Source organism: Hemiscyllium ocellatum, chromosome 37, assembly GCF_020745735.1.
Source record: "Hemiscyllium ocellatum isolate sHemOce1 chromosome 37, sHemOce1.pat.X.cur, whole genome shotgun sequence".
Taxonomy (NCBI): Eukaryota; Metazoa; Chordata; class Chondrichthyes; order Orectolobiformes; family Hemiscylliidae; genus Hemiscyllium; species Hemiscyllium ocellatum.
The window spans coordinates 21,862,548-21,888,773 of record NC_083437.1 but is presented as its reverse complement, the minus strand read 5'-3'; the positions used below and the strand labels follow the sequence as shown (position 1 = coordinate 21,888,773).

Here is a 26,226-nt window from a genome sequence, read left to right as displayed (position 1 = left end):
TTTTACATTTGGATAAATATTGTCTCACTTGCAGACTGAAGAGTGTTTCCAATTCTGGAACCATCATGTTTTTCAGAATCTACCACCAATATTGCAAACTAAAGAAACCAAGTGGATGCATGGTAAAGAGTTTCAGCTGTCCCAGAGGTGCCAGTGTGTGGTGTTTGTTTTTACCTTGTTCACTGTTGAACACAGCAAGGAGTCGAAACATGAATGCCCCACAGGTAGCAGCAAAGAAGCCTCGCCAATAGTTACGCACCGCAAAATGGGAGGACATCACCTCCACACTGAACAGCACACCTAAGGAAAACAAGCACAGATCACATTTCAACCTCAGGACAGAAGTGTTTTTTTAACCACGCTGCCACTCAGTAAGGATCAGTGACAGTAAAACGGTCATTGTCAAATGCCTAGGCTGCTCATTGACATTTATACCTTGAGCATTACGGGGACTGATTTTCAATCCAGTGAATGAGTTAACCCCCCCCCAGCAATGCCCTCCAAAATGCACTCCAAGAACAGTTTAAATGAATGTCACATTTGTTGTTTAAAATACTGACATTTTTCTGATTCTTTCTTCTTGGGAATTAGATTAGTACAGCTACAATTACCAGCTAACAGAAATAGTATAGTCCAACAGTTAATAAGAGTTTGTCTTTCCATTGGCTCTAATTTCCACATGTGGCTCCCTGTGGAAGTTGGTGTATGAGCCCAAGACAGTAACTGAGCAGCTGTCAACTACAACAGATATTACCTTCAATATTCTCTCAATCGAGTGGATTATTCCTGATCATATGAATGCGAGTGCATTAGCTTAATTGGCTGGATAGCACACTTGCAATGTAGTGTAATGCCAAAGGTTTCATTTGGGGTGGCATGGTAGCTGAACGATTAGCACAGCATCAGGGAGCCAAGTTCGATTCCACTCTTGAGTGACTGTCTGTATAGAGTTTGCACATTCTCCCCATGTCCTGCAGGTTTCCTCCAGGTGCTCTGGTTTACTTCCCACTGTCTGAAGATGTGCGAGTGAGATGGATTGGCCATACTAAATTGTCCAGGGATTTGCAGGCTAAGTGGATTAGCTATAAGAAATACAGGGTTATAGGGTTGAGAGACTGGGTCTGGATGGGATGCTCTTCGGAATGTTAGTGTGGGCTTGATGGGCCGAGTCGTCTTCTAGGGATTCTATAGATTCCAGCACTGGCTGAAGTTACAATGAAAGAACCTCCTTCTCAACCTCTCCCCTTGCTTGAGTTGTGGTGACCCTCAGGTTAAACCACCACCATTTGTGTCTCTCTAATGAGTGGTGACTCTTACATACAACATTTTGTGCTCGGGGAGTACCACACTAACCAATACTTAACCACACAATGTTGGAACTCAAGACGTAACAACAAGGTTCCCCTTGTGAACTGAACTGGGTTTTCATACCTCTACACATGAGATTTTCCAAAATTCACAAAGGGAAACTGAGAAAAACAAAGACTGCAGATTCAAAATTGTTAAACTGCTTTATTTTACAATGAGTGACTATACAGAGCAAGTTAAAACTGCAGTCATAATTTCCATCAGTACATATGTCTTTTCATTCTAACACCAAATAGCGGATGTGCCACAACTCCTATTTTGAATCATAGATCATAGGCATATACAGCATAGAAACAGATCCTTTGGTCCGACCCATCCAGGCCAACCAGATATCCTAAATTAATCTAGCTCGATTTGCCAGCACTTGGCCCGTATCCCTCTAAACTCTTCCTATTCATATACCCATCCAGATGCCTTTTAAATGCTGTATTGTATCAGCCTCCACCACTTCCTCTGGCAGCTCATTCCATACATGCACCACCCTCTGCATGAAAAAGTTACCGTACAAGGTCTCAGGTGGGCAGAGATAGCATGAGTACAACAGAAACGTACTTGCAGTCTTAAGGTGGAGACCAGGGTATTTTAAGCCCAATGTTTTATCTGCATACTGGCAGTCTGCGACATGGTCAAAATGGATAGAAATGGCAGCTGGATGGAGCAAGAGATGCTGTGATTTTCTTGTAGGTGTAATAGAAGCACTTGTTCCTCTGTCATAGTAGCTCCTCTCAGGCCTAAGATAACATCTGACGTTAAAAACCAGGTGATATACTCTGTGTTTTGAACCAGAATGGTTATGAAGATGAGAGACTGCAGTTCGGGTGGAGAAACTGTGTTTTTCTTCCTTGGAACAAAAAGCATTGAAGGGGGCGAGTGGTGAGTGGGATTCGATAAATATGTTCAAGATAATTGAAAATTAGATACATTAGAGAAATATAAGGTGATGGAATGAGAACTTGGGGGGTACACAGGTAAGGCTTTGGCCAAGAGAGCGAGTGAGGAAATGAGGAAGTACTTTTTTCATGTCAACAAATGATAGTAATCTTGAAATTTTAGTCTATGTTGGTGGGGGGGAGGTGTGGGGAGGAGAAATCAATGATTTAAAAAGGAAAAGTGGTTGGGAACAGGAGGGAGATAAACTTGCAGAGTTACAGGGATACAGTGAGGTAATGATACTGACTGGATTGTATGGAGTTGATGGGCTAAATAGCCTCCTCCTGTGCCGTAAACACTCCACGGATAATGTTCTGGTCAAATTTAGTTTATTCTGGAGGTTTTTAAAAGTGGGATGCAATTCTATCCCAACTCCATTCCCTGTGCTGGAGGTCACTGTTCAGTCTGATCATTTCCAGATCAGTAAAGAATGACAGGGTCCGATGGCAAGGAGAGATCAGAAAGAGTCAGCAGAGATGTGTAATGGTTTCAAAGAACAAGCCAGGGTGGGGGTTGGGGGGGGGGTGCAGGGGGTGGGGTGCAGGGGGTGGTAGTGCACGGGAGTTCCCCCAAACTTGTGCTGTAATGTCAGCAGATTAATTTGCAGAAACACCCAAAATCAGTGTGCTGGCTTTCCAGTTTGCACAGCTTTATTGTGGGACAATGAGAGACACATTCTTCCTCCAGGAATGGAATTCGTACCCCGGACCTCCTCCACAGAAGAGGAAGGCAGCAACTTTCATGATAAAAGAAAACATCAACTCAAGCCAACTCATCAGAGTTAGCTGCACATAATTAACATGGAGATAACCAAAAGAACACACTGCCTTTTGACAAAGAGTGTGGTGCTGGAAAAGGTCAGGCAGCATCTGAGGAGCAGGAGAATCGACGTTTCAGGCAAAAGCCTTTCATCAGGAATGAGGCTGTGAGCTGAGGGGGTGGAGAGATAAATGGGAGGGGATGGGCTGGAGGGAATGTAGTTAACAGTACGATAGGTGGATGGAGGTGGGGGAAATGGTGATAGGTCAGAGGAGAGACTGCAAGTTCCTCTCCCACGTGGTTAATGATGCCCTCCAGCGTATCTCATCCATTTGCCGCACCTCTGCCCTCAAACCTCACCCCTCCAACCACAACAAGGGCAGAACCCCCTGGTACTCAGTTTCCACCCTACCAACCTCCATATACATTGCATCATCCTCCACCATTTCTGCCACCTACAAACGGACCCCACCACCAGAGATATATTTTCCTCCCCACTGCAATCCACCTTCCGTAAAGACCCTTCCCTCTGTGACTCCCTCGTCATGCCCATGGCCCCACCAACCCACCCTCCCCTCCTGGCACCTTCCCCTGTCACTGCAGGAATTGCAGAACCTGTGCCCACACCTTCCCCCTCACCTCTGTCCAAACCCCCAATGGAGCCTTCCACATCCATCAAAGTTTCACCTGCACTTCCACACGTCATTTACTGTATCCATCGCTCCCGATGCAGTCTCCTCCACATTGGGGAGACAGGACACCTACTCGCAGAGCACTTCAGAGAACACTCCCGTACACCCGCACCAATCAACCCCACCACCCTGTGGCCGAACACTTCAACTCCCCCTCCCATTCGACCAAGAACATGCAGTCCTGGGCTTTCTTCATTGCCACCCCCCTAACCATCTGACACCTGGAGAAAGAATGCCTCATCTTCCACCTCAGGGCCCTCTAACCCATGGCATCAGTGTAGGTTTTACCAGTTTCCTCATCTCCCCTCCCCCCATCTTACCCGAGTTCCAGCCTTCCAACTTGGCACCATCCTCATGACCTGTCCCAACTGTCCATCTTCCTTCACACCTATCCGCTCCACCCTCCCTTCTGACCTATCACCATTACCCCCCACCTTCATCCACCTATTGCACTCTCAGCTACCTTTCCCCCAGCCCCACTCCACTCCCACTTATCTCTCCACCCCCGAGGCTCCCAGCCTCACTCCTGATGAAAGGCTTTTGCCCAAAACGGCGATTCTCCTGCTCCTCGGATGTTGCCTGACCGGCTGTGCTTTTCCAGCATCACACTCTCAACTCTAATCTCCAGCATCTGCAGTCCTCACTTTCATCTACCTTTTGATAAATATACCTATTGCTTTCTAGTTTGTGGATATTATGACACCGTGAATGACACCATGCATGTCCTCCACCAGGAGGGTTCCTTTTTCAATCTGCCTCAATGCAGAGACTAGTTTCTGACCAGATTCTTACCACTGATGGGCGCACCAAAGCAACTTGCAACTCCTACTGCTGCTGCCGCCACAAGCATCTCATACCGTTTGTTCTTATTCTGTAGAAAAGGAACATATCACAGGCTGGATGAGCTTGACTCTGTGGAAATGCAGTTATTTATGAGATGACACATGTTGATTTGAAATCACACAAAGACATCACATGATCTGAGGTAAGATAGAGTCTTATACCATTACACCATCGGGTCACATCCTTGGATAGACTGATACCATGAGCATGTCTGTTAAAGGTAATACTTAAAGTATTATGTCACTGACCGTGAGACATAACATGACGAGTTGTTGCTGCAAAAGTGTCATTTGTGAAAAGATCATTTTCTAATGCCCTGCTACAATAGTACAGCAAGTCTAAGATTTTGGAGAAGATTTGTCGCTCAGGTTGTGGATCAGGTCATAAGTTTGCTCACTGAGCTGGTGGGTTTGTTCTTAGATGTTTCGTCACCATGCTGAGTAACATCATCAATAAGCCTCCGGTGAAGCATTGGTGTTCTGTTCTGCTTGCTATTTATGTGTCTTGGTTTGATGTGGTGGGTGACATCATTTCCGGTTCTGTTTCTGAGGGTTTGGTAAATGGAGTCTAGTCTATTAGTTTGTTAATGGAGTTCCGGTTTGAATGCCAGGCCTCTAGAATTCCAACACGTGCTTTGTTTAGCCTGTCCTAGGATGGACGCATTGTTCCAGTCGAACTGATGTCCCTCTGTCATTGGATACCAGTGATAGTTGGTCATGTCCTTTGGTGGTCAGTTGGTGCTCTTGTTTCCTGATGCCTAGTTTCCTGTCTGTCTGTCCAATATAATGTTTGCTGCATTCCTTGCAGGATATTTTGTATATGACACTTCTTCTGCTTGCTGCGGGTCCAGGGTCCTTTTAATTAATCAGGAGCTGTTTCAGTATGGTGGTTGGTTTGTGGGCTACCGTGATGCCTATGGGCTGGAGTAGTCTGGTCATCAGGTTAGCTAGAGTCTCTGGGCATGTTGCGTCTTCTTGTTTAGGTCTGTTGTGCAGGAATCGGCAGACTGCGCTTATCGGGTACCCATTGTTCCTGAATATATTGTATAGTTGTTTTTCCTCAGCTTCTCATAGTTGTTGGGTGCTGCAGTATGTTGTGGTATGTTTAGATAATGTCCTGATGTGGCTCCGTTTGTGGGTGTAGGAGTGGTTGCTGCTGTAGTTGAGTATCTGTTCAGTGTACGATACATTGTACAACAGGTTACAACACACTGCAGTACCCAGGAACCACGAGAAGCCAAGGAAAAACACCTAGACAATGTATTCAGGAACGATGGGTACCCGATAAGCCAGTCCGCCGATTCCTGCACAAAAAACCCAAACAGGAATACACAACATGCCCAGAGACTCTAGCCACCCAGCCATACATCAAAGATGCCTTAGAGATGGTGACCAGACTACTCTGGCCCCTAGGCATCACGGTAGCCCACAAGCCTAGCACCACACTGAAACAGCTCCTGTTGAATTTAAAGGACCCCGTACCGATAACCAGCAGAATGAGTGTCGGATACAAAATATCCTGCAAGGAATGCAACAAACATTACATTGGATAGACAGGCAGGAAACTAGGCATCAGGATACATGAGCACCAACTAACCACCAAAGGACATGACCAACTATCACTGGTATATGCACACACAGACAAAGAGGGGCATCAGTTCGACTGGGACAATGCATCCATCCTGGGACAGGCTAAACAAAGGCATGCACGGGAATTTCTAGAGAATTGGCATTCAAACTGGAACTCCATTAACAAACAGATAGATTTGGACTCCATTTACTAACCTCTCAGAACTAGAACCAGAAATTATATCACCCTCCACAACAAACCAAGACACATGAATAGCAAGTGGGACAGAGCACCAATGCTTCACTGGAGGCTCACTGATGATGTCACCCAGCATGGTGATGAAACATCTGAGACCAAACCACCAGCTCAGTGAGCAAACGGACAACCTAATAGAGCAAGTGGCTGGAAACTAGCCCTTGAAGTGTATGTTTGACATGAAATGAATACTTTAGGTACAGGTAGACAACCCTTTATCCGAAACCCTAAAAAGCTCCAAAGTCCGAAGGTTTTTTTTGTGAAGTTTTTTTCTCATCAACAAGGTTGTTTGGCGTGCAGTTAACCCAAGTTGACACCCACTCGATGCGTGTCATTCAGATGCGACGTTGTGGGGAGGAGGTGGGGGGGGTTGTGGCCCAGCACTGGCAGGCCTCAATTCTGTCTCAAGGCCTGTTTTACTCAGTGAGTCTGCTCCTTCGATAAGACATTTAAAAATTTCACCATCAAAACTATCACTTCTTCTAAAATTTGAAAAATTCTACATTTTGAAAACTAGCTAGTGCTGAACATTTTCAATAAAGAGTTGTGTACCTGTATTAACTGTAAGCGTAGTGAGGAACCTCAATGTACAACACAATACAGCATTGGAAGAAACTGATTTGATGTTCATTTTATCCAATTTGAATAGTGGTGTAATTTGCTTATTAGAGTTGTATGAAATTAAGTACATTCCTGCAATGAATCATCACAGCCAAGTCCCACTCTATTCTCATCTAGCACACATATGAACATGCTTTCCATAAGTATTACTGGTCTGAAAAGAGCAGTAAGAACCCTGGCTGACTTTAGTCAGGGGTTGCTGAGACTGATTATATTGACTCCATCAGCACTCCAGAGAGATCAGCTAACAGACAGAAGATCAATCCTTCTTGATTTGCATGGCTCACAGGGATCCCCATTGATACTCAGAGAGAGAGAGAGAGATTGTGCACTACAATTTACTGAACAAAATAAGCCAGGCTTCCACTGTGTCCACAGTAACAATGACGTTATTTAGGGATTAATGAGTTGTGAATTTCACTTCAATGTCCTTGCTTACCTCATAATCTCTAGTAACTGTGGTTCGAATTCTTCCCAAATAAGTGGCAATCATGCTGGAGATGTGAACAAAGGGACCCTGAGGTTCAGGCAAGAAAAAAATTGTTTAATAATTTTCATTTTCCTCATTCAATCTTCTATGTTTGGCATTAATTCTTTTTTGCTCAAGAACATACACATATCCATCCATCAAAAAATGTGGTGCTGGAAAAGGACAGCTGGTCAGGCAGCATCCAAGGAGCAGGAGAGTCGACATTTCGAGCATAAGCTGTTCATCAGGAATGAGGGGGTGGCCCAAGGAGGCTGAGACATAAATGGGGTGCGGGGGTGGGGCTGGGTGTGTAGATAGCTGGGAATGTGATAGGTAGATGGAGGTGGGGGGGGGGGTGATGCTGAAAGGAGAGGAGGGCGGAGCGGATAGGTGGGGAGAAAAATGGACAAGTCAGACAGTTCAAGAGGGTGGTGCCGAAGATTGGATCTGGGATGGGTGGGGGGGGGGGGGGGGGGGGGAGTGGGGGGTGGGGGGAGAGAGGAAGTGAGGAAACTGGTGAAATTAACATTGATCTGTATGGTTGGAGGGTCCAAGGTGGAAGATGACACATTCTTCCTCCAGACGTCAGGTGGCTAGAATCTGGCGGTGGAAGAGGCCTAGGACCTGCATGTCCTTGGAGGAATGGGGTAGGGAGTTAAAGTGTTCTGCCACAAGACCGTTGGGTTGTTTAGTGCGTGTGTCCCAGATATGTTCTCTAAACATTCCGCAAGTTGGCTTCAACCACACAGGATCAATGTTTATTTCTCCAGATTCCTCATCTCCCCTTCCCTCATCTTATCCCAGATCCAACCTTTCAACTCGGCACCGCCCTCTTGACCTGTCCTACCTGTCCATCTTCCTTCCCACTTATCCACTCCACCCTCCACTCCGACCTATCACCATCACCCCCCCCGCCCCCAACACTATCTACTTATCACATTCATAGCTACCTTCCCCCAAGCCCCACCACTCCCATTTTTCCCTCAGCCCTCTTGGGCTATCCCCTCATTCCTGAAGAGCTTATGGGTGAAACGTTGACTTTCCTGCTCCTCAGATGCTGCCTGACTGGCTGTGCTTTTCCAGTTCCACATGTTTTGACTGTGATCTCCAGCATCTGCAGTGCTCACTTGCTCTTAGATATCCATACGCTCAAACCTCAAGTGTTAATGAGTGCCACCTCCAAGATGTCTTTATCACCCGGCCTGGGTCCATCCATCCTTTCATAATTTCTCTCCATTCTTCATTCTGTATCCCACTGGCTCTCCTTTCTCCTCCCATCTTTGAGAAGGTGACCAAGGAAGTGGACGAGGGTAAAGCAGTAGATGTAGTGTATTTGGATTTTAGCAAGGCGTTTGATAAGGTACCCCATGGGAGGCTACTGCAAAAATTACGGAGGTATGGCATTGAGGGTGCATTAGAGGTTTGGATTAGGAATTGGCTGGCTGGAAGGAGACAGAGGGTAGTAGTTGATGGTATAGGTTCATCTTGGAGTGCAGTTACTAGTGGTGTTCCACAAGGATCTGTTTTGGGTCCATTGCTGTTTGTCATTTTTATAAATGACCTGGAGGAGGGGCTTGAAGGCTGGGTGAGCAAGTTTGCGGATGATACGAAAGTCGGTGGAGTTGTGGAAAGCGAAGAAGGATGTGGCAGGTTACAGCGGGATATAGATAAGTTGCAGAGCTGGGCAGAAAGGTGGCAAATGGAGTTCAATGTAGCTAAGTGTGAAGTCATTCACATTGGTAGGAGTAACAAGAAGATGGATTACTGGGCTAATGGTAGGCTACTTGGTAGTGTGGATGAGCAGAGGGATCTTGGTGTCCATGTACACAGATCTCTGAAAGTTGCCACCCAGGTAAATAGTGCTGTGAAGAAGGCATATAGCGTACTGGGCTTTATTGGTAGAGGAATTGAGTTCTGGAGTCCTGAGGTCATGTTGCAGTTGTATAAGACTCTGGTGCAGCCTCATCTGGAGTATTGTGTGCAGTTTTGGTCGCCATACTATAGGAAGGATGTGGAGGCATTGGAACGGGTGCAGAGGAGGTTTACCAGGATGTTGCCTGGCATGGTAGGAAGATCGTATGAGGAAAGGCTGAGGCACTTGGGGCTGTTCCCATTGGAGAAAAGAAGGTTTAGGGGAGATTTGATAGAGGTGTACAAGATGATTAGGGGTTTAGATAGGGTTGACAGTGAGAACCTTTTTCCCCTAATGGAGTCAGCTGTCACTAGGGGACACAGCTTTAAATTAAGGGGAGGTTGGTATAGGACAGATGTTAGGGGTAGATTCTTTACTCAGCGGGTTGTGAGTTCATGGAATGCCCTGCCAGTATCAGTGGTGGACTCTCCCTCTTTATGGTCATTTAAGCGGGCATTGGATAAGCATATGGAGGTTATTGGGCTAATGTAGGTTAGGTAGGCTTCGGTCGGCGCAACATCGAGGGCTGAAGGGCCTGTACTGCGCTGTATTTTTCTATGTTCTATGTTCTATCTCTTTAGTTCCTAGCACGCTACCCTCTTCCCATCTCTCTTATGTTGTACAACTGAGCCTTAACTTACCACTTTCCCCAAGAATATTGTACTTCCTGCAGCCAGTGAACATGTCAAACCGACCACCTTTGCACTAAAGTTTTTCATCGTCAGATACTCCTCCAAAAGTACTCCAGTCAGAATGGTCTTCAGTTCTGGAATGCCTGAACCTAGATGCAAAGGACAAGTCCATTTGGATGCATTTTTGAAGCAGCACAAAGAGAAACACTTGATCTGAACGTCCTGGCCCAGATAAGGCAAACGGAGGTTGTGAAATATCAGTTATTTGGAAACCTAAACAATCTTTCATCGTTTACTCTAATATCAATTAATTGCTCCATCATTGATGACTTCACCTTCAGCTCCTAAGCCCAAACCCTGGAATTGCACCCCCTCATACCTCACTGCCTGTCTCCCTGACTTTCCACCAGTCTCTGGTGAAGAAATTTCTCCTCATTTCAGTCCTAAATGGCCTAGCCTATATCCTGTAACCCCCTAGTTTGGGAACATCCTTCCTGCATTTACCCTCCCTAGTCCTGTAAGAATTTCATAGGTTATTGTTATAACCTTCCTCATTCTTCTAAGCTCCAGGGAGTACAATCTGAACCAATCCAGTTTCTCTTCATGTCCCAGTCCTGCCTTATTTCTTCCAGCTTTGCCTACCTTGAAGAACATCCGTTCCTCCCTCTGATAGGATTGTTGTTCCAATCTTTCTTCTTGTTCCACCTATCTGTTCACTCCTTCCCCCTCCTCCCTACATCCTCTCTCAGTCCATTTAAAAACTCCTTTTCCTGAGATTAATATCTCCTTGTGTGGCTCTGCGGTATCTTTTGTTTGATGATGCTCTTGTCTTGGGATGTTTTATTTTGACAAAAGGGTTCCACAAATTTAAGTTGTTGCTGTGTTCTGTCTCTATGAGTCTTTTTGTTTCATTCCGAGTCTCTCTGACCAGCAATGAAACACTTACAGTTCCCAACCAAAGTTACAAACATTGTCTGTCCTCTGCTACTGTGGCTGTGATACATCAACACTTCTGTTGTTTACGGCATACATTCCTGACAGGACAGGCCCAGACCTTTGTAAAAATTACATGACATTGAGATATAAAGATCTCATATAAACATAGCCTCCTCACCTTCAGCCACTCTCTCTGCATAAGGGAGTCAATGTGGTTAACCAGTCAGTTCATGGACAGTGATATCAACAAGCAGAGCACCTAGAGTACATGTAGAAATCTTGGATAGCATAGTCTTATTAATAGTTAGTATTGCAAATAACCTTCAGGTATTTAACTCAAAAAGAACCTGACTCTGTGTTACATGGCATGTGGACTAACACATAATAAACCAAACTTCATCATCCTTTCCAAAACATTTATAGTTTTGACCAAACCCCCTTCTTCTGATATTCTCCTTCATTTTTTTTCCCTCCAAAAGAGTTACTGAGGCCCATTAAAATAAAGCAAAGGACTCCGGATGTTGGAAATCTGAAACAAATGCAGAAATTGCTGGAGAAACTCAGCAGAACTGGCAGCATCTGTGGAGAGGAAAACAGAGCTGAAAATGTGTTGCTGGTTAAAGCACAGCAGGTTAGGCAGCATCCAAGGAACAGGAAATTCGACGTTTCGGGCCCATTCCTGATGAAGGGCTCTGGCCCGAAATGTCGAATTTCCTGTTCCTTGGATGCTGCCTAACCTGCTGTGCTTTAACCAGCAACACATTTTCAGCTCTGATCTCCAGCATCTGCAGACCTCACTTTTTACTAGAGGAAAACAGAGTCAACATTTTGAGTCCAGTGACCCTTCATCAGAACTGGATTCAAAACGTTAACTCTGTGCTTCTCTCCACAGATGCTGCCAGACCTGCTGAGTTTCTCCAGTAATTTCTGTCTTTGTTACTGAGTCCCTTTGTTCTGCTTCTCTTGCTATCCCAGCAGAGATCATCCAATTTATCAGCTAGCAGTGAACAAAGTAAGGGAGCTACAGACTCAGTGCTGAGATTACTAGTGAAATTATACTGATGGTCTCATTTATCATAGAATTTAATGAATGTTGCTAGAATTTCTTTTAATCCAGTAGCCTTGCACCAGCTTAACATCGGTCATTGCCAGGGTTGGAGGGTTTGTGCTATAGGGAGAGGCTGAATAGGCTGGGGCTGTTTTCCCTGGAGCGGCGGAGGTTGAGGGGTTGTAAAACATATTGTTTAAAGAGGTTTACAAAATCATGAGGGGGCATGGATCAGGATAAATAGACAAGGTCTTTCTCCCTTGGGTAGGGGATTCCAAAACGAGAGGGCATAGGTTTGAGGTGAGAGGGGAAAGATTTAAAATGGGGGCAATTTTTTCATGCAGAGGGTGGTGTGTGTATGAAATGAGCTGCCAGAGGAAGCGGTGGAGACTGGTACAACAATAACGTTTAATAGGCATCTGGATGGGTACATGAATAGGAAGGGTTTAGAGGGATATAGGCCAAGAGGTGGCAAATAGAACAAGATTTATTTAGGATATCTGGTTAGCATGGACAAGTTGGACCAAAGGATCTGTTTCCATGCTGTACACATCTATGATTCTATGTATAAGAAATGCAGAAGGCAAGGTTAATGAAAAACACATTTTGTCTTAGAAATATTTCCCTGTGATGAAACAGCAGTAACACTTTACCAATGCCCATTGGCTTTGAGATAACCTGAAGTCATGAAAGACACAATATAAATTTATTGCAATTTATTTTATTATTTTCTTTTATTGTAAAACATATTGTTTAAATATTAGTTTTAAAAATTCAATGCTGCCTGTTAGTTTGTTTTGTAGTTCCTGACTGCACAACAAATTTGTTGCAGTACTGTATAAAATCTGTTGGGGGAACTCTATTCACATACCACAGCACTTTATAAACCAAGTAACCCTGACAAGGTTGGCAGTATTCCAAACATTAAATCAGTCAGGGCAAGCAATGCATTGAACTATGTAAGTCAGTATTGTAACTCCTACAGCATGTTGGTGATATAACGCATTGACTGCCAGCATGCTAAGAAAACAGGTTTTCAAATATTCAGTAAAAATAATTGTCAGGAAGTCGGTTGAGGGAATAGAAATGTAGGTATAGAAAACAGGAACTTTCAGCCCATCAATCCTGCTCCACCATTCAATATGATCATGGCTGATCATCCAACTCAGTCTGTTGTCCCTGCTTTCGCCCCAGGCCTTTTGATCCCTTTAGGCCTAAGAATTAGAATCACCTTGAAAATATTCAACATTTTGGCTTCAACTGCTTTCTGTGGCAGAGAATCCCGAGGCTCATGATATTCTGGGCGTAGAAATTTCTCCTGACCACAGTCTTAAATGACCTATCTATATCCTTAGACTGAGATCCCTTTGGTTCTAATTTGCCTAGTCATCGGGAATATCTTTCCTGCATTTACCCTGCCTGGTCTGGAAAAATTTGAGAGGTTTCTGTTAGATCCCTCCTCATTCACTCCTATGAATATTGCCTGAATCAATCCAGTCTCTCTTCATATGTCAGTCCTGCAACATCTCTTTTAGGTCTGCCCACCTTGAAGAAGTACTGCTCCTCTCTTTGACAGGGTTTCTGTTCCAATCCTTCTTCTTGTTCTGCCTATCTGCTCACTCCTTCACCCCCACCCTCCATCATCACATTAAAACTACCTTTTCTTGAAAACTGTCAGTTCTGAAGAAGGGTCACTGGACCTGAAACATTAACACTGCTTTCTCTCCACAGATGCTTAGTTTCTCCAACAATTTCTGTTTTATCATTTCTGCCATTCCAGGAATCAGTCTGGTAAACCTTGTTGCACTCCCTCCATAACCTGACATCCCTCTTCAGATAAGGAGACCAAAACTGCATACAATACACCAGATGTAATCTCACCAAGTGCTGTTCAATTGCATCTAGACATCCCTGCTCTTTATTCAAATCATCTCACTACATACCATTTGCCTTCTTCACTGCCTGCTGTACCTGTTAACTTACTTCCAGTGACCGGTGAATAAGGACGCCCCAGTCTCATTGCACCTCACCTTTCCCAATCTATCACCAGTTCCAATAATATTCTGCCTTCCTGTTTCTGATATCAACATGAATAACCTTATATTTATCCACTCACATTTCAACTGCCATGCATTTACCCACTCACTCAACTTGTCCAAATTACATTGCAAAACCTCTGCATCCTCCTCACGGCTCACCCTGCTTTGTGCAAGCTTGGAGATTTTTACATTTAATTCCTTCACCTACATCATGTATTGTCATGGCTAAGTTTATCATCACTTCACCTAATTTTCAAATTGTAATCCTACACTGTAAGAACAACTTGCATTTATGCAGTGCTTTTAATGTAGAAAATGACCCATGTTACTTTACGGAGGGTGAGAGGAAAACAAATAATATTAAAACAAACAAGTCAAGTGCAAGTGACTGAAAGTTTAGTCAAGAAGATGGTTCTTCAATGCTTTTTGGAAAGTAGAGACAGAAGAGAAGAGGCAGTGGGTTTAGGGAGGGAGGTTAGGTTCACATCAGTGTGGCGAAAAGCCCAAGTTGGAAAATTGAGAATTAAACTAGAGCTGGAGACTGTTTAAGATATAAAGGTGGGGCAAGTTCTCAAAAGGACTTGAAGATGAAGCCAAAGAATTTAAATTTGATAAATTGATGGCCTTGGATGCAAATTAGATTAGCAAAGATTTAGATAATTGGGGCTTCATGAATTTTGAACCAGTTGGAACTCATGAAGGATCAGCGGACATCAAAGTAGATTTTAAAGTGAGTGGTCATGGAGGTGATAAAATTGTACAGCAGATAGTATTGCTGAGGTCAACATATGGAGTTTTAGAAATGGATTGGATATACGTTTCACAGCTGGGTTCTGGAATGAGCAAAATACTGAGGTTATAAATATCATTTCAGGTGTAAGTTACTAACCATTGGCAACTTGTGGTTAGGTGGGGCTTTGTTGTCAACAATCCTCCTTTCTACACTGAGTTTCAGGGCCTGTCTGATTATCAGTGATGGCAGATAGACCATCAGTGAGCCTTAGCAAGAAGAAGCATTGGTCTTATGCTACAAAAAGTAGTTTATTGCACAATAGTAAGAGGTACAAGTTACATTGACTAGTTTGGCATAACTACTGAAGACTATCAGCAACTAAAGGTGGCGTACCTGTCCCCAGTTGGACCTTGTGCTATCCTGCCCAATTCTTCATCCAAACCTTCTGCAGCATCTTCAGATTGGGTGGAGCTCAATGTAATTTCAACATTAATTCTTTCAGAACCATAATCTTATACAACAGTAAATATTTCAGTTCAGCCTGAGCGAGTGGTCAGAGAGGAGGATGGAGTCAGTGGCAAGAGTGTGATGTCTGTGGCAGAGTTTGGATCTGAAGCCTGATTAGTATTCATATGGCTCATCACTGTATCCCCTGACACCATTGTACTGTCAATGGTCATTAGTCAACCATTGGCCCAGCTAAGACACGCAATTATCAGACTGAGAATTGGACCAGGGAACTTACTTCCTGATTTAGTAAATTGGCCACAAAAGGAGATTCCAAAATGGTGGAGGAGAGAAAATTATGCTTGTAAGAGCTGCTCCTTTTTTGTTGAGGTTTCTTTTTCAGTGCTGGAACTGATTTTCTCTATTTCCTGGAGCAGTAGTTACTGTTTTATATGCTGTTGCTTTGTTTTGGAATTTTGAAAAAAAGATCAAAACATCGATACTTTGAAATGAGAGAAAAGAGAGAGCAAAAGTCCACATAGGGAATTGAAAAGGCTGGAAATTCACAGCTGACTGACATTTATATCTTCAACATTCTCCAGCTGACAAGCATCTCTGGACCTTGGAGTTCAGTCTAAGAGGTGATGGAGGCTGGTAAAATTACAACATTTAAAATGCATTTGGATGGGTATATGAATAGGAGGGGTTTAGAGAGATATGGGCCAAATGCTGACAAGTGGGACTAGACTAATTTAGGATATCTGGTCAGCTTGGACGAGTTGGACCGAAGGGTCTGTTTCTGTGCTGTACATCTTTATGACTCTATAGAGAGCCAAACTCATCTATCAGTGCTACCAATGGGTGCTGTGCTCAAAGGTCAGAGAATCAGCGCCACACTATTTAGCTCTATCAACTCAAATCCAATTGAACACTAAGGCCAGCTGGAAACAGAAGAGCAATGAATTGACCTAATCTCTCTGAAGACCTTTGCTATTGACTTCTTCACTTAACTACCATTTCCTCTAGTTTAAAATTCCAACTCTACGAATTGAATTTATGGATGGACTTTGAGTGTCCTACTCTGCATTTTAGTTCACCTTGACATGGGAAGCTGAGATTAAGCAGTTGTATTTTGAGATATGTCCTCATTGCTGATGGGAAATGGAAGCATACAAATACTGTTTACTCTATAAATACACTGGCAGTGACAGACATACCTCCTGACTGTGGTGACACACATTGAGAGAAGCCGGTGGAGAATGTGGTCATTACAATAGGATACACAGTCCAAGAGATGTACTGGAGAAGACTGCTGCCTTCCAACTGCTCAAAAAGCCACCGATGAGCTGTGGAGATAAACAGAGCATGACAAACAAGCAAATTCACAATGAACAAACAGGCTGGTTCTGCACCATGGTCACATTCAATTCGATCACATGCTCAAACTACTTTGTTAATTTACATGCTAAAATTGTTTCCACTGCTCATGTCAAGACATAGCAATATCTGGTTTCAACAAACAATTTGGACAAATGACTATTTGCCATTACACAATCAGTCTTATAGTCTAACTGAATCTGTTAAAACTCAGTCTGTTGAAATTCATCTGGTCTGAAACTGATAAACTGCTGCAGCACTCAGTTACTTCAGGAAATAGCCAGCAGTAACTGATGTTAAGAGTTGCAAAGACAAGACAAGGGCAGAAAGTGAAAGAAAGGAATACATAGTTTTAATTATTTACGAACACTGACACCCATTATAACCAATGCAACAATCTTGTTTGATTTTACTCGATTAGAAACGACTCAATATGAGGATTTTAAAATATAATATTCCTCTTGTCGGTACCACCTTCAAACACTTTTCAATCAATCTGTTCAGAGATGTTATCATACACCTCTGGAGCAGTTGGGATTTGAACCCAGGTCTCCTGGATCACGGACAGGGACACTACCACTATACGACAAGGGATACACAATTATTGTCAATTATTCTTTTCTGTTCAGAGATGTTATGATACACCTCTAAAGCAGATGGATCAGAGCTGGGAACACTAAGATGTGGTGTTAGTGAAATTGTAAATAGCAAAGGTTGGTTTCAATCCGTTGATCTTTGGCTCAGCATACACTCCTGTTGCACCACTCTGGGAGCTAAAATCACAAACCAATCAACCCATCCCTCTGGATAATTGGCAGGATTCGAACCCTGGTCCTCACACCATTACCTAAGTGTCTGGATTAATAGTCGAGCAATAATGCCACTAGGGCATTACCTCTTAATAATTTTCAGCTTTAATGGATGTAATAGAAATTGTCAACTCACGGGCTCTTGGACTCTTCACTTAGCGGGCAGGTGATCTAAATCAATTGTACTCTTTAAATAAGGACTTATTAGAAGCGTTCCTTGCTCTTATGTTTAGTTACAAAAGGTTTGGAGGGACATGGGCCAAGCGTAAGCAGGTGGGACTAGTTTAGTTTAGGATAATGGTCGGCATGGATTGGTTGGACTGAACAGTCTGTTTCTGTGCTGCTTGACTCTATGAAATATCCTCTTTGGTGGTTAAAGGCATAACTATGCACATGGGAAAAGCTGAAGGCTCAAACCACAATCTGTGCTGCCAATTCATCTCAAGGAGGAGACGTCCCAGTTGCTCATGTTCTCCCTGGTGTAGAGAAAGAGAAATACATCCATTCAGCCCTGATCACTGGGGACTGCTGCTGGCCAGCATACATGATTTAATGATGGGTAAAGAATATTGAACTTAACTGTGATGCCTTTTACACCAAATACCTTGGTTAACATGAAAATTTCTGACTGGAAGTGGGTGCCAGTGCTGCAAAAAGCGTGGATCTCTGGCATTTTTACATTGTGATGTGGAGGTGCCGGTGTTGGACCGGTATGGACAAAGTCAGAAGTCACACGACAACATTTTATAGTCCAACAGATTTATTTGGTGAAACTTGATGGAGGAGCAGTGTTCTAAAAGCTTGTGGTGGTGGAGGCTAGTACAATTGCAACATTTAAAGGATGGATATATGAATAGGAAGGGTTTGAAGGGATATGGGTCAGGTGCTAGCAGGTGGGACTACTTAGTTTAGGATATCTGGTCAGCATGGACAAGTTGGACTGCAGGGTCTGTATCCGTGCTGTGCATCTCTATGACTCTATGACTATAACTTGATATAACATTGTGATGTCACTGTAGCTATGTATCTGATGAATGTATTTTTTCAAATCTCCTGGTCTTTTTCTGTTTTGCATATTTTTGATGAGCCTCTAGCAGGTTTCCCGCCTTGAAGTGACTCAGGCATTTGTTGCAGATGCACAGGAACATCACCACAAATACACATGATCGTATGTGTGTCATACTTGATCCTGACTTGGAATTATACTGCTGTTCCTTCACAGTGGTTGGATCAAAATCCTGGAATTACATTCCTAACTGTGCTGTGAATCATTACGGCTAACCATGTGGTTAACCAGAAATTTCTGTTGGGCAAGATCACTAGAGAGGAATGTGAATTCTGCAGAATATCTGCACACTATCTTCACAACAGTCCTGGGAAAATCGGACAAACTAAAAATGCAACACAAAACGTAGCTATCAATAATGAAAAGATAACTGGGGCCAGTACCTTCCTCCAGAACTTGATTGTAAACCACTAGTAGTTGTCATATTTATCTGTGTATAGTATAAGAAAGCCAAAGGAAATTGTCCATCTTGTAATGGGTCACTTATGTGGGATCCATAGTTTTCAGTGGTCAGAACATGCTCCAGGAACATCTATCATATTCTGTGAACTCACAGCCAGGTGAGAATTACCTTTTAAAAAAGGATGGCTGATTGTCTCACTCTTGTATAACAGCATGTTGTTGACCAACAAATAGGATAATTTACTGCTTTGCCGCCACATGGTGGATGGAACAACATAGCATTGCAAATAAGGGCACAGCAAAACTAAGAACCCAAATACTTGTCTCTGCTTACCTTTGAGAAGTTTGACCACTGTGAAGTCCAGTGCAAAACTAATGAGAGCCATCAACACACCAAGAATGAAGAGAAAATACCAGTCGTCTCCTATCCGGAAGAGCTGGCGTTTGATGAAACCCAAACATCCTGCACAAAAAATGAAACATGATGAGGATTGTTAGTAACTTTGTACAAGAGACTGCCAATGTACAGACTGGTAGGTTTATCATTAGCCTGGATTTTGTGGTAATAGTAATAGTGGCAGTATCAATTCTCACTCTTATTATAACATAAATCAGACAGCCATGTCTGGAATCCATATGTGTGCAGCTTAACAAGGAATATAGAAAGTAACTGTCAACTTTGCCTTGCTTCTTAGCATGTTTAATTGCACTGGTAAGTTGCTGTCATATACAGCATGAAAACAAATGAAATCACTATAGTTAACTGCTAGATATATATTCTATTCAATAAAATTCTGGTCTCCCTCCTATATGAAAGATGCTGTGAAAGTTGAAAGGGTTCAGAAAACATTTACAAGGATGTTGCCAGTATTGGAGTTTTTAGAATATAGGGAGAGGCTGAATAGGCTGGAGCTGTTTTCCCTGGAGTGTCGGAGGCTGTGGGATGACCTTATAAACGTTTATAAAATCATGAGGGGCATGGATAAGGTGAATAGCCAAGGTCTTTTCCCCAGGGTAGGCGAGTCCAAAACTAGAAGGCATAGGTTTAAGGTGACGGGGAAAGATTTAAAAGGGACATAAGGGGCAATGTTTTCATGCAGAGGTTAGTGTGTATATGGAATGTGCTGCCAGAGGAAGTGATGGAGCTAATACAATAAGGCATCTGGATTGGCACATGAATAGGAAGGGTTTAGAGGAATATGTGCCAAATACTGGCAAATGGGACTAGATCAATTTAGGATATCTGGTCAGCACGATGAGTTGGACCGCAGGGTCTGCTTCTGTGCTGCATATCTCTATGACCCTATGACTCTAGAAGGCATATCCATTGAAATTAACAATGTGACTTAATAATTCTGGACAGCCTCTCTGGGACCAAAACTGTTCACTAACCAGTCTGGAATGTCACTCTTACTTTTAAAACATTGTTGGTGATTTTAATGAAAGTTTAATGAATAATGGATGACATTTGTTCATTGCTAAGCAGATTAAGAGCTGCCTGACAGCTCATCGAGTAGAAGCATTAAGTAACTGAGCCTTAAAAGATCTGAAGATCCTTATCCATGATGCTGACCCGAGCTGGGGAATGGAAGAGTCCACCAATTTTCCCATTATTGCAAATTTATCTTTTCAGTGATCCCTGATGGAAAAACTAAATGCATGCTGCTGTATAGGTAATAGCTCTGAAGGGGTTAATGTTCATGTTGTATTGGCTCTAACCACTCTATTGGTATTACCATAGTCTGAGGTAGAGACAAGGAGTCCTATTGTGGCTAATGGAGGGAGCAGATATATCTCTGCCAGCTCCTGAAGGTCTGAAAAATTAGGACTGATCAAATATAGTTAGACTCAGTTAACTTACTTTTTTACCTATTGCCATTATGCAACAAACATTCGTATTATCCAGGAATACTGCCTCTTTTGTAGATATTTTGCCATGATGTGGCCTATGCCAAAAATCACTGATTAGGCCTGAGACAAAGGACAAGTGGTGGTAGTTATCCACTGCAATAACTCTTAGCCAGTACCACACACTGACCAAGGTGACAGATGCCACAAGGTACCAGAAGCACTTATCTGAGAAAATACAAGCAGTATAACAGTGATGCAGATTCGTCCCCTATCAGGAGGAAGAGAAATCCCAAAAACTCAGAAGTAAAAAAACTTTTCAAGCAAGTTAACTTACTACTTGAAGAATGTTGCAACTGTAAGAAGACACATGATGTGGAGGTTGGACTGGGGTGGACTAGGTCAGAAGTCAGATGACACCAGGTCATAGTCCAAGTGTTTTATTTGAAATTACAAGCTTTTGGAGCATTGCCCCTTTGTCAGGTGAAGTGCCATTCATGCATGGAGCCGGAAAAAGTGGGGGAGATCCTTAATGAGTACTTCACATCAATATTCTCTAAGGAATAAACATGGATGATGGTAAGATAAGGGGGGGAAGGTGTATTTTGCTATTCTAGGGCATGTCAGTATTAAAAACAAGAAGGTATTGGGTGTCTTGAGAAACATTAGGATGGATAAGTCCCCAGGGCATGATGGGATCTATCCCAGGATACTGAGGGAGGAAAGGGAGCAAATTGCAGAAGCCTTGACAGAGACCTTTGTATCTTCTTTAGCCACAGATGAAGTCCCAGAAGACTGGAGAATATCCAATGTTGTTTCTTTCTTTAAGAAGGGCAACAGTGATATGCCAGGGTATTATAGACTGGTGAGACTTACATCAGTGGTAGGGAAATTATTGGAGATGGATTCTTAGGAACAGGATTTAATCACATTTAGAGAAGAGTGGATTTAATAGGGGGAGGTCTTGTCTCACAAATGTGATTGAATTTTCATAGTAAGTACCAAAGATGATTGATGAGGGTGAGATGGTGGATGTTGTCTACCTGGACATTGCTAGGCAATTTGACAAGGTCCCTCATGTTAGGCTGGTCCAGAAGATTAAGACACATGGGATCCATGGTGAATTGAGAATTTGGATACAAAATTGGCTTGGTTATAGACGACAAAATGTAATTGTGGAGGGGTACCTTTCTTACTGGAGATCCATGACCAGTGGTATTCCACACATCTGTGGATGGAAATGAGGAGTTATATTCGAGGTTCCATAGTGAGCAGATGTATCAGATTACCAGCTCCCAAAGATTCTAGTAATTGTACATGACCCGCTGCCAGAGGAAGTGGTGGAGGCTGTTACAATTGCAACATTTAAGAGGCATTTGGATGGGTATATGAATAGGAAGGGTTTGGAGGGATATGGGTCGGGCGCTGGCAGGTGGGACTAGATTGGGTTGGGCGGCATGGACGGGTTGGACCGAAGGGTATATTTCCATGCTGTACATCTCTATGATTCTATATGTAGTTCTAATTGCTGCTGTTTTGCAATAAATATTCTTGATACTACAGAACAATGTCACTTCCATAGATATTCAATGATGGTGTATTCTCCACCACTAATCACAAGATAGACCCAAAACAAAGCAAAAGCAGAGAAGGATTGGTGGCAACAGACTGCTTTAAAGACTTACCCAGTCCCACCTCCAGCAATGACCACAATGTATGAGGAGTGGTCTTCAAGAAAAATGTTAAACATGTCAACTTTGGGTGAGAAGAATCCCAGAACTAGAACCATCATTTCATGTGATCAAAGCTTCTACCAACATTAAATATTTGGGCATCTCTATTTGTGTGAGTCACAGCAGGTCAATCAATGGTTGCAGAATCATACATTGAAGTTAATCAATTCCATTAAGAGAAAAACTGGAGAAAACTTGGCCAGATAGGTGACGCTATTCATACAACCAAACTTCACAAATGTACCATCTCTGCAAATTGTATGAGTTATTCCTAACTTTCATTTCCCAGTTTGCATCCTATAAAGAAATGTCCGATGAAAATTTCTTAATTAACTTGAAATTACTGGAATTTTTTTTTAAACATACATGAGAATTGCTTCCAATCTCACATCTTGCTTGAGGTAAAGTAATTTTGTATTTTTCCATCGTACGAAGTTCCATACATAGCACACGAATACAACATTTGCATCAAATTAAAGAGTTGACCAGTAGTACAGTGGCACAATAAATGCTGTATCTTCTGCTCCTTAACAGTTCTAGGCATAGGGAATATTACACATTGCACAACGAGTGTATCTCATAGCATTGCAATCATGGAAATGTTATCTGAGGAATGTAATTGGTCATGGCTCAGTAACGTAGGTTCTAATGTTAGATCTATATCCTACAGAGCTGGCTCAATTACGTTTGAGCTCAAGGGCCGTTTCACTTTATTTGTTTGGAAATTTCAATCTGGTCATTAACCTCCCCTGGGAAGTTATGTACTTTGCGCAGAATACACTTTCATGCAAAATGCACAGAGCCTGTTAGAAGATTTCATGGAATCTCTACAGTATGGAAACAGGCCATTTGGTCCAACCAGTTCACACCCACCTTCCAAAGAGCACCGCACATAGACCCATCCCCCCCCCAGCCTATCTCTGTAACCCTGCATTTCCCATAGCTGACCCACCTGCACATCCCTGAACACTGCAGACAATTCAGCATGGCCAATCCACCTAACCTGCACATCTTTGAACTGTGGGAAGAAACCGAAGCACCCAGAGGTAACCTGCACAGATATGGGGAGAATGTGCAAACTCCACGCAGGCAGTCACCCAAGGGTGGAATCAAACCCAAGTTCCCAGTGCTGTGAGGCAGCAGTGCTAACCACTGAGCCACCGTGCTGAACAATCTCTACCAGATTATTGTTGCATATTCTGACTCTGGCAATGGGAGTATCTGAGCATTTAACACCTTGTTTCCTTTGTTAATATGTTAGATACTTCAAAACTGTAAGAGATCCCTGGAGCAAGTTATTTTGCAGAACATTTCTTTACATATTCTGCATTATTTATACTCAAATCGGATTAATTCATGCTTCATTTCCCTGGTGTTACAACAAGGTCAAAATAATTTCTTTTTTTTAAGAGTTCCTCTTAAAATGCTCTCTAGGCTAATTTGCAATGTTTTGGGTGTTAATTTTTGGTTTGTAGGTGCTCCTTTTCCATCCTTACTACTTTACTAAATGTTGATGTCACATAGATATATTACCTTCTGTATTAATGTTGACGTATGACATAGTTGGACTCACACAGAAGCAGAATTAGAAGAATTCATCAATATCCCAAATAATCCTCATCATTCCATTAAGTTGCAAACCACAGCACACACAAAGAAACCATTCATTTCCAAGATGCCACAATATTTAAATTAGAAAAAGACAACAAGCATAAGTTAGTAGCAAAATAACTGACACATTTCTACACACAAAAGGCCATCACCCAAAACACAGATTGACTGTGAGGCTGAAGCTAGACACATGGCCCGTCGTGTTAGGTGCATTAGTCAGGGATAAATATAGGGTAGGAGAATGGGTTACTCTTCGAAGGGTCGGTGTGGACTTGTTGGGCCGAAGGGCCTCTTTCCATTCTGTAGGGAATCTAATCTAATCTAATCTAATCAGTTGCACAGTAACTGCATCTCGAGTAATTCGGAGCATGTGAAATATTTTGAGATGTGATCATACATTAATACAAAAATAAAACTTTTCAATTTTAAATTGGCCAATCACACAAAGACAACAAGAATTGTCCAATCAACACAAAGACAACAAGCATAAATATAATATGCTTATTGTGGTATAATGACCAACAGGTAGTTAGTATCCTTTAACAATTAAGGATATTTCATTAAGATTTCCTGTTCCTCTAGGGAAAATTAAGGTACTAATGAAATACTTACTCAATTTAAATAACCCAAGGTGCACTTCTTACAACACCATGAAGTGAAAAAAAGACTATGTGAAACATAGAAACAGGAGCAGGATTAAGCCCTTCGAGCTTGCTCTGCCATTCGTTATGATTATTGCTGATCATCCACCTCAGTACCCTGTTCCCATTTTCATCCCATACCCTTTGGCTTCCTTTAGTCCTAAAAGTTATATATATTTCCTTCTTGAAAACATTCAATGTTTTGCTCTGAACTATATTCTTTGACAAAAAAATTCCATAGGCTCACCACCTTTTGAGTGAAGAAATCTCCCCTCATCTCAGTCCTAAATAACCTACTTCATATCCTTAGTTCCTGGTTCTGGACTCTCTGGTCATTGGAAACATCTTTACTCCCTGTCTAGCCCTGTTAGAATTATATCGGTTCCGACAAGACTCCCCTTCATTTTTTAATCTCCAGTGAGTATAGTCCAAATCAATCCAGTTACTCTTCGTACGTCAGTCCTGCCATCCCACAATCAGTCTGGTAAATTTTTCTGTCACTCCCTCCATATCCAGAACAAGAAAGAAGATTATTTCTCTTTCTACAAATATTGATGCAATGAATTTAAGTACACCTGTTTTACTACTCCAGGTTCTTCCAGTGAGTTGAACAATCACTGTTCCAGCAGTCACACAGTAACATTCGTGACATTAGTGCCTCGGTATATATCTGGATGACAATAGAACATAAACTTAGAACCGGTTTAGGAATTATAAACACAATGAGACACTGTTGGGAATTGCATGTGTTGCTTCCATAAGTAGACCAGATCATTTTACCAGCAGTAAGAGCCAGTGATGCTCCATGCTTGCTAACTGAGCTTATTCCCCAAGTTTAAAGACATACCACATGTAACAAATTATTATAAGTCCATGGAGTAAGGGAGATTTATACGTTCTGTAAATATTTAAAATTCTACTATGCCACACATTCATCAATTTTAATACCGACTGACAAAGCCAGAAATAATTGTAAAGCTAAGAAGTTAGTCTGCAGGCTAGTCTTACTAACCTGTCATGTTCTTCCTGGTTTTGGACCAAGGTCTCTGTGGCTTTGGCTGCAGGAGGATCCTTTCTTCTGCTCCCAGTGTGGGAGCATTCTCTTGTTTCCATATTTCACTCATTGCAGACAGAAGGCACTACCAGAAACCGGTGCCATTCGCCACCCAAGCTCACCGTCCCTTGCTAAATGTCCCCAGCCGCCAGGTGTACCTGAACCAGCAGTTTGCTACAAACCTTGTCTAAACAGGATCAAGGCACCTGCACCACCCCTCCCTCCCACCCTAACACAGACACACACACACTTAGCATGCATAACATTTACAGTCACAACCTGCCTGCCCTTGGAAATCTCTTTGTGAGAGTCAATAGCTTTTACAGAAGGAAATGAGAGAAAGGAAATGTTTGAAATCCACCACCCAGACAATGTCATCTTCACCTACCATTGAGGACATGCATTGTTTACCCTTGCAATGTTGTTATTTAA

At 42.6% G+C, this 26,226-nt stretch overlaps 1 protein-coding gene across 1 annotated transcript in view; it reads right to left on the bottom strand.

The window, feature by feature from the left end:
* Positions 1–25,988, bottom strand: part of clcnk (chloride channel K) — a 60,538-nt gene extending 34,550 nt beyond the window's left edge. The window contains exons 1-7 of the mRNA XM_060851868.1: positions 25,753–25,988; positions 19,242–19,370; positions 16,471–16,599; positions 10,060–10,199; positions 7,477–7,554; positions 4,542–4,620; positions 175–300 (exon numbers count right to left, since the gene is read on the bottom strand). Coding sequence (XP_060707851.1) covers positions 175–300; positions 4,542–4,620; positions 7,477–7,554; positions 10,060–10,199; positions 16,471–16,599; positions 19,242–19,370; positions 25,753–25,864 — 793 coding nt within the window. The 5' untranslated portion in view covers positions 25,865–25,988. The remainder of the gene's footprint in view (positions 1–174; positions 301–4,541; positions 4,621–7,476; positions 7,555–10,059; positions 10,200–16,470; positions 16,600–19,241; positions 19,371–25,752) is intronic.
* Between the last annotated feature and the right edge of the window lie 238 nt (positions 25,989–26,226).